Consider the following 12,378-nt stretch of genomic DNA (forward strand, 5'->3'; position numbering starts at 1 on the left):
GTATGGTTCCTTTGTTTTTGGGTTCCATTTTAGAGTTTCTCCACTCATCCTTGTTGCTTTTTTTTTCCTAGTAAGTGAAACATTTAACACTGTGCCAAAAGTCAGAATGGCACAAAAAAGTATATTCAGTAGTGCCTCCCCATTCCTTCTGTCGTTTTCATTTCTTTCCTACCCATCTCCAGTAAATAGCTAAAATCATTACTCTCTGGTTTATCCATCCCGATTTCTTCTCTTGAACAAATGAGCAGGTACATGTATATTTTCTTATTTCCCTTTTTTCCTTACACAAAAGATATGCTATATCCATTATTTAGATGTACCATAGTTTATTCAACCACTCGCCTATATATAGGCATATAGATTGTTTCCAGTATTTTTTTTTTTTCTATTTTAGACTTTGGATATATGTCTCCACTATTCTGCAGTTACAAACAGTGCTAATGGGAATAATCTTAAGCGAGTTTATTTTCATATTGTTGGAATTGGGGTGAATTCCTGGAAATGGGATTGAGGCATGAACACCTATATTTCCTTAAATATCACCAATTCCTTATCTCGGGGTTGTGCCAGTTTCATACTCCCAGCAGCAATGTATGAGAGTGTGGGGATTTTTTTGTAGCTTTGCTAACAGATATTGTTAAACTTTTTTGTTTCCCAATCTGAGAAGTGAGTATTTAAAAATCAGGTTTTGATCTTTTTTCCCCTTAGTTGATTGTTGACTTTTTACTTTCCGACTGTGTGTGTGTGTGTTCTTTGAGATGCAAAAAAAATTTTTTAATGTAATCAGTCTTATTATTACCCTTAATTGCACCCTTCCTTTGTTGAGATTAAAGATAATCCATCTTTTTTTTTGTTGTTGTACTTATTTGGGTTCATTTTGACGTCTAGATCAATCCCTGACCCATGAAGAGTTTATTCATGTAATTTATATATTTTAAACTTCTGCTGGCTGGGTGCAGTGGCTCACACCTGTAATCCCAGCACTTTGGGAGGCCAAGGCAGAGGCAAGCAGATCACCTGAGGTCAGGAGTTCAACCAGCCTGGCCAACATGGTGAAACCCCGTCTCTACTAAAAATACCAAAAAAATTAGCCAGGCGTGGTAGCAGGCACCTGTAATCCCAGCTACTCGGGAGGCTGTTGTGGGAGAATTGCTTGAACCCGGGAGGTGGGGGTTGCAGTGAGCCAAAATCATGCTACTGCACTCTAGTCTGGGCAATAGAACAAGGCTCTGTCTCAAAAAAAAAAAAAAAAAAAAAACCTTCTGTCCTAAGCACTAGCAGCTTTCTCTCAGTTTTCTCATCTTTAACTATTATTTGTATTTATCCAGTAAATTTTACTTATATTTTTAATTATTCTAGTTTTCTAATTTTGTAGGAAAATTTTGAATGACTTATCTTCTGATGCACCAGGAGTGCCAAGGATTGAAGAAGAGAAGTCTGAAGAGGAGACCTCAGCACCTGCCATCACCACTGTAACGGTGCCAACTCCAATTTACCAAACTAGCAGTGGACAGTATAGTGAGTAATAGACAATTTCTGTTTCAAAAAGTGAGGAGAAAAGCTAATAGCTACATTCTCTTCAGAGAAACCATATAAGTGCCAAGTCTTCTCAGTTTTGCTGCCATTATTATATTTTCTTTACTCTTCACTATGCAAAGTTCTGTAATGGTAGTATTTTCTTTTCTTCAGAGAGTTTTAGTTAGGATTAGTCAAGTATATAAGCCTTTTAGATGTCCTTTTGTTTCTGTGCAGATGCATGAAAAGTCTGAAGTTTTTGAACCACTAATTGAGAACCTAGGTTTTAGTCCTCATATGTGTTGAAAGAACATGAGTTTTTTAGATTTAAAAAAATCATTTCTTGAATATATCTCTGTATTCATTTTGTAGCATTTTAATATCTTCGTATTTTAGAATGTTTCAAGTGGGGATGAGCATGGCTTGGTTGAGTCAGCTCATTCAATTATTCCTTTTCATATGAAAGATAGTAATATACTTTTTGGCCCGCATAAAGCAAAGATTGCTCTTACAAAATTACAAAGTTTTCATTTCTGTGATGTCTCTGTCTGGCACTTAAGTCTGTCTTCTTATCTTTAAGCAAAATCTGTTATAAGGTCCTTTTGAATTTTATTTTGTTTGATCAAAAGCATTTGTGTGAATGGTACTTTTTTCTCTTTTTCCCTTTTCTTTTTTTTTTTTTTTTTTTTTTGCCTCTCAAAGTGCTTTATTCATTCAGTGATTTTTTTCATTTGGATTTGTTTATTAAACCCAGTGCTGCCCATTTATATCCTTTCCCCCACCCACCTTAGTTACAAATTAAATGTACACATTGAAACTTCTTTACTGAGTTAGTTTCCTAATGCCCTGAGGGAATCTGTATCAGAAATATGCATAAAAGCTTGAGGCTGGGCACAGTGGCTTACGCCTGTATTCCCAGCACTCACGCCTGTATTCCCAGCACTCACGCCTGTATTCCCAGCACTTTGGGAAGCTAAAGTAGAAGGATCACTTGAGCCCTCCAGGAGTTGAAGACCCCATCCCTATTTATAAAAATAATTTAAAAATTAAGAAGTATGCATGAAAGTTTGACCCCCATGTTATTTTTTAGTTCCAGTTCAACCTTGGTTTGCATAACTCTAATTTGCATTCCCAACTGTATTAAAGACAAGTTCTCAAGTAGCAAACTTTTTAACTCTGCAAAGCTGAACCTTTTGAGACTAAGTAGAAGGAAGGTGTCTTTGACTAAGCTTTTTATCCACTATGCTCAATTAGCTTAGTCATCTTTTTTCTTCTTAAGATCTTTGTGGAAGATATAAAGTACAACTCTGTACCTACAACTCTATATGTGTGTGTGATTTTCAGTTGATAGCCTCATACCAGATGCTTTCAGTTATTCAGGATGTGTATTCAAAGACATTGATACATGATCTTTATTTTTCCCCTACTTCAGCATACCTGAGGGATACAACATACTCCCATCAGTAACAGATTCACTATTACAGAGATTCTCACTGGAACTAGGAAGCATGCTCTTTAGGAAAGAGGCCTATCAGAATCTAAAAAGGGGAAATGAACGTTAGAGAAGTACCACCGCCCCCACAGATGTTTAATTCGGTAGGCTCCTCTCCTCCAGCAGCTGAAAATTGCTAGTTTTAAGAGATTAAGCCAGGTGCGGTGGCTCTCGCCTGTAATCCCAGCACTTTGGGAGGCCAAAGCGGTGGATCATGAGGTCAGGAGTTCAAGACCAGCCTGCCCAACATGGTGAAACCCTGTCTCCACTAAAAATACAAAAATTAGCCAGGCGTGGTAGCACATGCCTGTAATCCCAGCTACTCAGGAGGCTGACACAGAAGAATTGCTTGAACCCGGGAGGCGGAGGTTGCAGTGAGTTGAGATTGCACCACTGCACTCTAGCCTGGGTGACAGAGCAAGACTCTGTCTCAAAAAATAAAAAATAAAAAACAGAGATTAATACTTTGAAATTATAAACTTTGTTCATTATTTTTATCCTGTGTCCTCTCTGTATGTGCACACATGGCTTTGATGGAACTGATTTAACATTATATTCCTGATTTTCATTACGAGCAATACAGCAACATTTATATATTTCTTAACTTATAAAATGAACATATGGTTGTCGGAATTCACCATAGATATATAAACACACATAGTTATGTATTTTGTTTCTTTAATAGCTGCATTGTGTTTCACTGTATAAATATAGCACTTATTTAAACATTCTCCTGCTGTTGAACATTTAGGACATTTCTACTGTTTCAAACAATGCTATGGAAATATTCTAAGAGTGGAATTATCAAATTAAAGCATATCCTCTGAGTACCCCTCCAGGTGGAGGCATGAATTTCCACTCCTTCCTTAAATTGATTATTTTATTAAATGCATGTTGTTACTAGATTTATCTGTTACTTGGTTCAGTGTCCCAGATAGTAAAGTCTTATTAGTGATTCTGCTCTTAGATAGAAAACTTGTATCTGTCATTTTGAACTTGAATTTTTTTGTTTCACTAAATAAAACTATGACTCATGATGTTTCCCTCTTTATTCTGGCCACTCAGATTTAGCTAACTTTCTGTTTAGTTGTATTATTTTCTTAGTCTAGATTTTCTTCTACAATTGTTTTATATAACTAAGGATACATCCATTACTTGACTTCTATTTTTTTTATTTTGTTTTAATGAATTGTGTTTTATTGAAAGCTATCTCAAATCTTTTGAGAATAATAAAGTATTTACATCAATATTATAGAGAAAAACCAGTAGGATTAGACTTCAGTTTCCAAAGTATTTTCATATACATGACCTCATTTGATATTTACAAAATTGTACTTAGTGGCTAGAACTCAGATGCTTTTATTTTTAGAGAAGAGATAATAGAATCAAATAACAGTTTAGTGATGGCTGGGCACAGTGGCTCATGTCTGTGATCCCAACACTTGGGGAGGCCAAGGTGGGAGGACTGCTTGAGGCCAGGAGTTCAAGATCAGCCTGGGCAACATAGCAAAACCCTCTCTCTTCAAAAAAATGTTTTTAGAAAATTAGTGGGGCCTGATGGCCTGTGCTAGCTACTTGGGAGGCTAAGGCAGGAGGATCACTTCAGCCCAGCAGTTGGACGCTACAGTGAGCTGTGATCTTGCCACTGCACTCCAGCCTGTAAAACAGAACAAGACCCTGTCTCAAAAGAAAAAAATTAAAACAAACTGTTCAGTGATGGAACTCACACTACAACCCAGTCTTGTCATACATGGTTTACTATTTCTGCTTTCTTCTTCCCACCTCGAGTTCACTGCTCTGTAGCCAAGAAGAAAGTGGTACGTTAAATACAGTAGAATTCACTCATTAACTCTAAATGAGAAATTGTGATTTGTTTCTGTTAACCTTCTCATTCTTTCAAGTAATCATGCAAAATTAATCTTAGAATAGTTCTTACTCATTTTTCTCCCTGCCTAAGATAAGTAAAACTTCTGGGATTTGCTAAACTAGATCCAGTGTATATGCCAGCATCTTAATTTTCACAAGTATCATTTTGCTAGACTAATCACACTGTAACCATTAACTCTTCTTATTTCTTGATTAGACAATAGATAATCAATTTCCCATGTACAGGTGACTCAGGATGTTATTTCCCATAGCTGGTGGATAACTGATCCCAAACTAATTCCCTTCTAATGGACATGCTTAATCAGACATGTTGACTTTCCTGCATTGTTTTACCTTTTTCTTAGTTGAAATCAGTTATGCAGTTTTATATGTGATATTGTGATTTTCTGTCCTTCTCGTTCTGAAAAGCTTGACCCCCTACAGGGCGAATTGTCTAGAGAGGATATTGCCACCTATCTAAATGCTTCTTCCAAATAAACAATCTAATTTTTAAATTAAATTTTTCTATGTACTATAGCATAAAGTTGATTTAGTTTTTCATAAAGTGAAATATCTACTAGTATGAGCAAAAGTTGACTGATTTATTGTTTAACAAATGAATGGCAGGTGTGGCTAATTAGGGCATAAATAACGGGTTCCATATGAAAATGCTTGGATATGTATTAAATAATTTAGAAATTGACAGTAAAAGTTTTTTTTTTTTCTAAATGATGACCTTGAGCTCTGATTTTAAAATTCCATGAGAGACTGTTGATAATTAAGTTCCATAGGATAGTTCAGTTGTTTCATTCAGTAGATTAGATACCATTAATGAATTTCTACAAGAGTTAGGGAGTAGAATGCACTGATGAACTGCTTTATTAGTTATATGTTAAAACAGCCATTTATTGGGTGCCTATGCCATGGCTGCCACTGTGCTAAGTGTATGAAAGTAGATAAGAAAATTCCTACTCTCCAGAAATTTATTTATTAGTGGGACAAGTATTAATGCATTATGTAGTTAATGCTGAAATGAAAGAAAGGATCACAGAGTGGAACCTCTTCAGAACCAGATAACTTCAGAAGGAATTTAACATTTTTCCATTTAAAAAATTGTTAACAGGCATTATTATTATAAATTAGAATGCAGTTCATAGAGTTTATTTCTATTGTAGAAATTGAATATGGGTTTCCTGAGCAGCAAGTTACTTGAATATATCAGACCCTTCTTGGTGATGTTATTTGCTGTAATTTCTCCTAGATTATTTTATAAATTATTCTACATTGGATTTAGTGTTTTAAAAGTCTTTTATGGTATTAAACTTGTAACAATAAAATCCATTGGATTTTAGTTGCCATTACCCAGGGAGGAGCAATACAACTGGCTAACAATGGTACCGATGGGGTACAGGGCCTGCAAACATTAACCATGACCAATGCAGCCGCCACTCAGCCGGGTACTACCATTCTACAGTATGCACAGACCACTGATGGACAGCAGATCTTAGTGCCCAGCAACCAAGTTGTTGTTCAAGGTAAGGGAATTCAGAATTCACAGGTGTGGTAAATTCTTCAAAATACTAAAATTTTATAAACTCACAGAAAAAGTAAGTATCATATTACAAAGCTCCATTCAAATGTAGTTAACATTTCTTCAATATAGATAGTATTTTCCATGAACTCTTCCATTATTCCAATTGGACCAAAATGTCATGGCATAAAAACAACTATTTTCAGTTTTTAAAATATTGGCATCTACCTTTAACATCTTTACTATTTGGGGTAGAAGAAACAGGACAGGTTAGAAGGAAAGGCAAGGAAATTAGGAGTTAGAAAAGATGGATTCTATATCTAACTGCATGAATCTGCTATGAGGCCTTGAGTAAAAGCTCCTCTGGGCCTCAGAAAAGTGTTGTGTTTTTTTTTTTTTTTAATTGTTTTTGTTTTGTTTTGTTTTCATGTGTAAAATAAGAGTTGCACTAAATCTCTGAAAACAGTCTTTAGAAGTTCAGGATTGTTTCTCTGCTTTTTATTCAAAAGAAATTTAAATCTTCTGAGATCATCAGTTTTTTTTATTATTATTATTTTTTTCTAGAGACATGGTCTCACTGTGTTGCCCAGGCTAGTCTTGAACTCCGGGCCTCAAGCAATCCTCCTTTCTCGGGCTCCCAAAGTGTTGGGATGCCTCTGCACTTGACCCAGGTTTTATTTCAAATGAAAACATTATATTCCACAAAATCTTATACCATCTTATGCTGCTCTTTAGAGAAAAAGTAGTTGTTAAATTCTTGACAAATTTTGGAGTTGCTTTTTTTGTTTTTTTGGGGTTCTTCTTTTTTTTTTTTTAGTTTAATTGTTTTTTTCTGTTTATTTAAGGAATCTTTATGGATATCAGTTAACCATTTTTCTTTGGATTTGTTTGAATATTTCAGGAATATAGTTAATGCCAGGTGAGAAATTTGCTGATTGAGGAAATAACAATAAATCTGTTTCTGAAAATATTTTTATAAATGATAATGTATTTTGCCTGTGTTAGGTAATGACAGTTGTATCCTTTCACCATGGATAATTGAATAATCCTGAAACACCAACTGGAGAGAGTCATAACTTATTTAAAGAGCCCTAATGTTTACAGAATATATTCTGTTATTAAGCGAGTATTTGAAAAAGATACTATTTTGCTTATTGATGAGAGTAAAACACCTTTTCACTTTACATGCAGGTACTCAAAAATTGTAAAGCAGGATGTCAGTGAATTTGAATTCTGAACGTCAGTTTGAAGATGGTAACATGTTTAGTATATAAATCTTTTCCACTCAAAGCATACATTTTAATTGATATTAATAATTAATATTAATAATTTAATAAAGACCTTCAAATTTTTTTAAGTAACATTAGGTTCCTTAGGAGAGCATATTATTACACTGTTTTTAGAAGCAGTTTGACAAATAGTGATTGTGTTTATTTTTACAAATGGTGAATCAGAAAAATAAAACTTTAGTTTATTAAGTCATTATCATTTACATTAAAACAATATGTTTTCAAATAATATAATTGGCATCAGGTGATACACTTTTTCATACTTTCAGTTTTGTTTTAATTCAAAATCTATAATAGTTGACCATAATGCTTTATCTTCTTTTTCATTTTGCTATTTTATGAAAAATCATGGTCGTTTTTATGTCGTGGCAAGAGTCTACTTGAAATTTTTTAATATGAATTTACCAATATCAAAGGAAGACATTGAGGACTATACTCTATCTAGGAAGATCATCCAAGCTGTGCCCCACTTACCTTTTAGACTTAAGGTTGGTAAGCATGTTAACAACAGAATAGAACTGCATTCAAATGAAAAATAAAATATAAGATCCAGCAGACATAGGTTACTGTAATAAATACATTACATTGGGAATTATTTCTTAGTAGTGGCGCAAAGAGTGCTGATTCTTTCAACACTTTAGCCAGAATCATCTTTTCTTTTTTGTTTCCCTTTTAGTCCAGAATACATGCTTAGATTGATGATTGATACACATAATTGAATCAGGTTGCAGTGTTTCTGTCTTACACGATACTCACGGTTTCTTTCAGCTGCCTCTGGAGATGTACAAACATACCAGATTCGCACAGCACCCACTAGCACTATTGCCCCTGGAGTTGTTATGGCATCCTCCCCAGCACTTCCTACACAGCCTGCTGAAGAAGCAGCACGAAAGAGAGAGGTTCGTCTAATGAAGAACAGGTACATATACTGCATTTACTTAGATTGTTGTGGGTTAAGTGTGTCTTCACATTCTGCTGGATGTGTATCTTTACATCTACTGGTAATAGGATCTTTGCATTGGATTTTTTTTTCCAGCAGAATTAATGGATCTTGCTAAATTTTCTTTATTTAATGAGCTGCACTTATAAGATAGCTATAGGATTATGGGTCAGTCTTTGATCATGGAGTAGTTTTCTTTCATGCAGTTTCCCCACAGGAGATTTAATGCACAACCTTCCTATGTTTGCACTCCAACGGCTTGCCAGGTTATTTCAAAATGGTTTCTTTTCATGTATAGTATTGTTCAAGAAGATCAAGAGTTTCACATATGTATATTAACTGTGTGTTAAATTTTATCTATATTAAATTTACTTGATATAAAGTAAATGTATAGTGGCCAGTTCATGTTTTAATGAATAATATCTTTACTCAAAATAATAACATTTTAACACCTAAAGATTCTTCAAAAATATATTCTAAGAATACCATGTTACGGACAAAAATCTTAAAATAGTCTTCAAAAACTACTGCCTTCAAAATCTATGAAATGTTGGTAAAGCAGTTCTCAGAAAGTAACTTCATTGCTATAAATGATTTTGCCATAAAAAACAATAAAAACAAGTTACTAAATATTAGTTTAGAACTTTCATATAGAAGTGACCGAGACAAACAGAAGAAGATGAAAATAAGGGTATGTGAAGTTTTAAAAAGTTTGAAATTGATGAAAGTATCTCACTGTTCATCCCAGGATACGTCAAACACTGATAAAGTGAAAGAAGCAGGGCTTCCAAGTCCTAGCCCTGTCCCTCCATTTTGGGAGAAGGTATTAACCTTCTATACCTCAGGTTTGCAAAATGGGACTCCAGCACACACCCAAAGTACTGTTTTAAGAGTCAAGTAAGATAATTCCTTCGAAAGCACTTTGTAACTGTAGTGCTCTGTTGAATGGGTGTGTGTGTGTGTGTCTGTGTGTGTGCAATTTCACTTACGGCTTTTTTGTTCCTAAAATAAGCTGTCACAATGTTAGTAAATTATATCTGAACACAGAGATTTTTCTGAGATATTAGAAAAAGAGTTAGAAACAAGCTAAGTGACTCCCCCCCCCCCCCCCCCCGAGACAGAGTCTTGCTCTGTCGCCCAGGCTGGGGTACAGTGGCACAATCTCAGCTCTCTACAACCTCTGCCTCCTGGGTTCAAGCAGTTCTCCTACCTCAGCCTCCTGAATACCTAGGATTACAGGCGCCCACCACCACACCTGGCTAATTTTTGTATTAGTAGAGACATGATTTCACTATTTTGGCTAGGCTGCTCTTGAACCCTTGACCTCATGATCCACCCTTCTCAGCCTTCCAAAGTGCTGGGACTACAGGCATGAGCCATGGTGCCCAGCCCTCAAGTGACTTTTATTTGTGTTCCATCCGTCTGTGATTTTGAGTATTTAGGTTTTACTAAACAGAAGCATAAAGGCTGCATTCATAATTTAAATATATTTTAAAATATAAATTAAAATCCATAAATAAAAATTAAAATCTTTTCAGTTTTTAAAAATGTTTATAAGGAAACTCTTAAAATTAGAAGCAAGTCTGATTAAGAAGTCTCAAGCAAAGGCTGAGTAGTAATATTTAAGACAACACTGCTTACTAAAGCAACCAGTTCTAAGCAAACATAGGAGCAAAATCAGAAAATAAATCCTTTTGATTATAAAACACAACAGAAGGACTTCTGTTTATGTCTATGTAGTTTGGCTCTGTGGAACAAAATGTTTCCCCCGTTGGCCGGGCGCAGTGGCTCATGCCTGTAATCCCAGCACTTTGGGAGGCCGAAGCGAGCAGATAACAAGATCAGGAGGTCGAGACCATCCTGGCTAACATGGTGAAACCCTATCTCTACTAAATACAAAAAAATTAGCCGGGCGTGGTGGCGGGCGCCTGTAGTCCCAGCTACTCGGGAGGCTGAGGCAGGAGAATGGCATGAACCCGGGAGGCAGAGCTTGCAGTGAGTCGAGATCACGCCCCTGCACTCCAGCCTAGGCAACAGAGCAAGACTCCATCTCAAAAAAAAAAATGTTTCACTGCGTTGACTGGCAGACCAAATTTCCTTTTTCTTCTATTTATTTTTCTTTCAGATTTATGACCACTGCCACCAACAAGTTAGGAACAGGGCACACGTAACTACAGTTGCTACCAGGATTTGCTTGCCTGAGACTTACCATGGACTCTTTCATAACATTACTTTGCTTAGGTGTAATTACCCTACTCTTGAAAAAGGAAACTTCCCATTGATTCTGCTATAGTTCCTTTCCCCTTTCCTTACCAGATTACTGCGGCTTCTACTTTTTCAGCCTCCATTCACTGGAATCTGGCTTCTGTGACTAGCATACCCCTCATATGTCTATAAAAAGGTACAAATTCCCTCCCACTTGGCAAATCTAGTATTTTCTTTCATTTAATTTTAACTCTATGGAGTATGACACTTTCGACTTCTCATTACTCTGAACTCTTCCTTGGCTGGCTTCACCTGGTTTTCTGACTACTTTTCAAATTTTTCTTTTGAACCTTCATCCATATCCATGTATTTCAGGCATTACTTTATATGCTGATACCTCCTAATTCTATATATTCTGGGTTTGACCTTTCTGCCGAGTGCTATTTATTAAGCCCCAGTATATATTATTTTATTAATTCTGCCTACAGTGAGGTAGAAGCTTATCCCCACTTTAGAGGAGGAGAAGGTAAATACCAGAGAAAAATCAAATATATTGCCAAAGGTCACACACTTTATGAGATTAGTAGAACTGAAATTTGAACCCATATCTGGCACCAAAGGCTGTAAACATGCTACTTCACTGATTCCAATATGCAGCCATCTTCTGCTGTGCCTCTCAAACCAGAGCACATGGCAGTGTGTTAGGGATGTGTATGTAGCCTTAGGAGGTGAATGTGGAGTGCTTTCCTTGAGTGTTCATTTTGCTAAAATATTTGAGAGAAATAAACCTTATTTTTAAGGTAAAATAAGAGATTTAAAAGAAATTTATACCAGCAGTGGTTTTGCTGCACCACCAGAATCTCCATATTTGGTTTCCTCTTCTAGTGTGACTATTTCAGTGGAAAAGTTAAGAGAAGAACGCTCTTCCTAAGCATGCTCACTAGGGTGAATGTCCCTTATGCACATCAAACACAGCCTATCTTAAACTAAACTTTGATAGGAAAAGATTGTAATCCAAAAAATTCATCACTATCCAAGTTGGCATTTATTTCAAGATGAAGATAAGTGGTAAACATTCTAAACGAAAGTGTAGACAGCTGTTCTATTAATTTGTGTTGCTACAGTAATAACCACGAATCTCAGTGTCTTAAAATTTCTTCCTCACATGTGTTACATTTTGGCAGCTGCAGGTCAGTTGCTGTGGCTCTCCTTCATATGCCCTCTGAGTCTAGGATCCTGGGCTAGAGCAGCATCTCTTTGAGAAAAGGGCAATGCTTTTGAAAACATTTGCTTGATTGTGGTGAACATTACATCTACTTGTGCTCTGTCAGCCACAGCACAGGCAAGGAAAGCCCGAAGTCAGTGTAGTGGGAATGAACTCTTCCTACAGGAATGGGGAGTGAAAACTTGTGAAAGTAATGCAGTCTGTGACCTTTGCCTTTATGTAACTTTACATTGGAGGAGGATTTTAAAAGCAGGTTCCCTAAAGGCAGAAGTAACAAAGGAAAAAGTTAAATGGATGTGATCGTATGAAACTATA

The 12,378-nt window shown here is 36.0% G+C and overlaps 1 protein-coding gene across 5 annotated transcripts in view; it reads left to right on the plus strand.

The window, feature by feature from the left end:
* The window catches only part of CREB1 (cAMP responsive element binding protein 1), a 74,629-nt gene that overhangs the window by 40,380 nt on the left and 21,871 nt on the right, over positions 1–12,378 (plus strand). For 4 of the 5 annotated variants that reach the window (XR_004229219.1, XR_002733197.3, XM_023219623.1 and 1 more), the window contains 3 exons: positions 1,376–1,518; positions 6,226–6,408; positions 8,462–8,612. Coding sequence is in view for 2 of the 5 variants with exons in the window: in XM_023219623.1 (XP_023075391.1) it covers positions 1,376–1,518; positions 6,226–6,408; positions 8,462–8,612 (477 nt within the window). In the remaining 3 variants the exon portion in view is untranslated. Of the gene's footprint in view, positions 1–1,375; positions 1,519–6,225; positions 6,409–7,595; positions 8,182–8,461; positions 8,613–12,378 lie in introns of all 5 variants that reach the window. The other variant, XR_002733198.1, reaches the window with a different exon arrangement.

This window comes from Piliocolobus tephrosceles, chromosome 11 (genome assembly GCF_002776525.5).
Source record: "Piliocolobus tephrosceles isolate RC106 chromosome 11, ASM277652v3, whole genome shotgun sequence".
Classification (NCBI taxonomy): Eukaryota; Metazoa; Chordata; class Mammalia; order Primates; family Cercopithecidae; genus Piliocolobus; species Piliocolobus tephrosceles.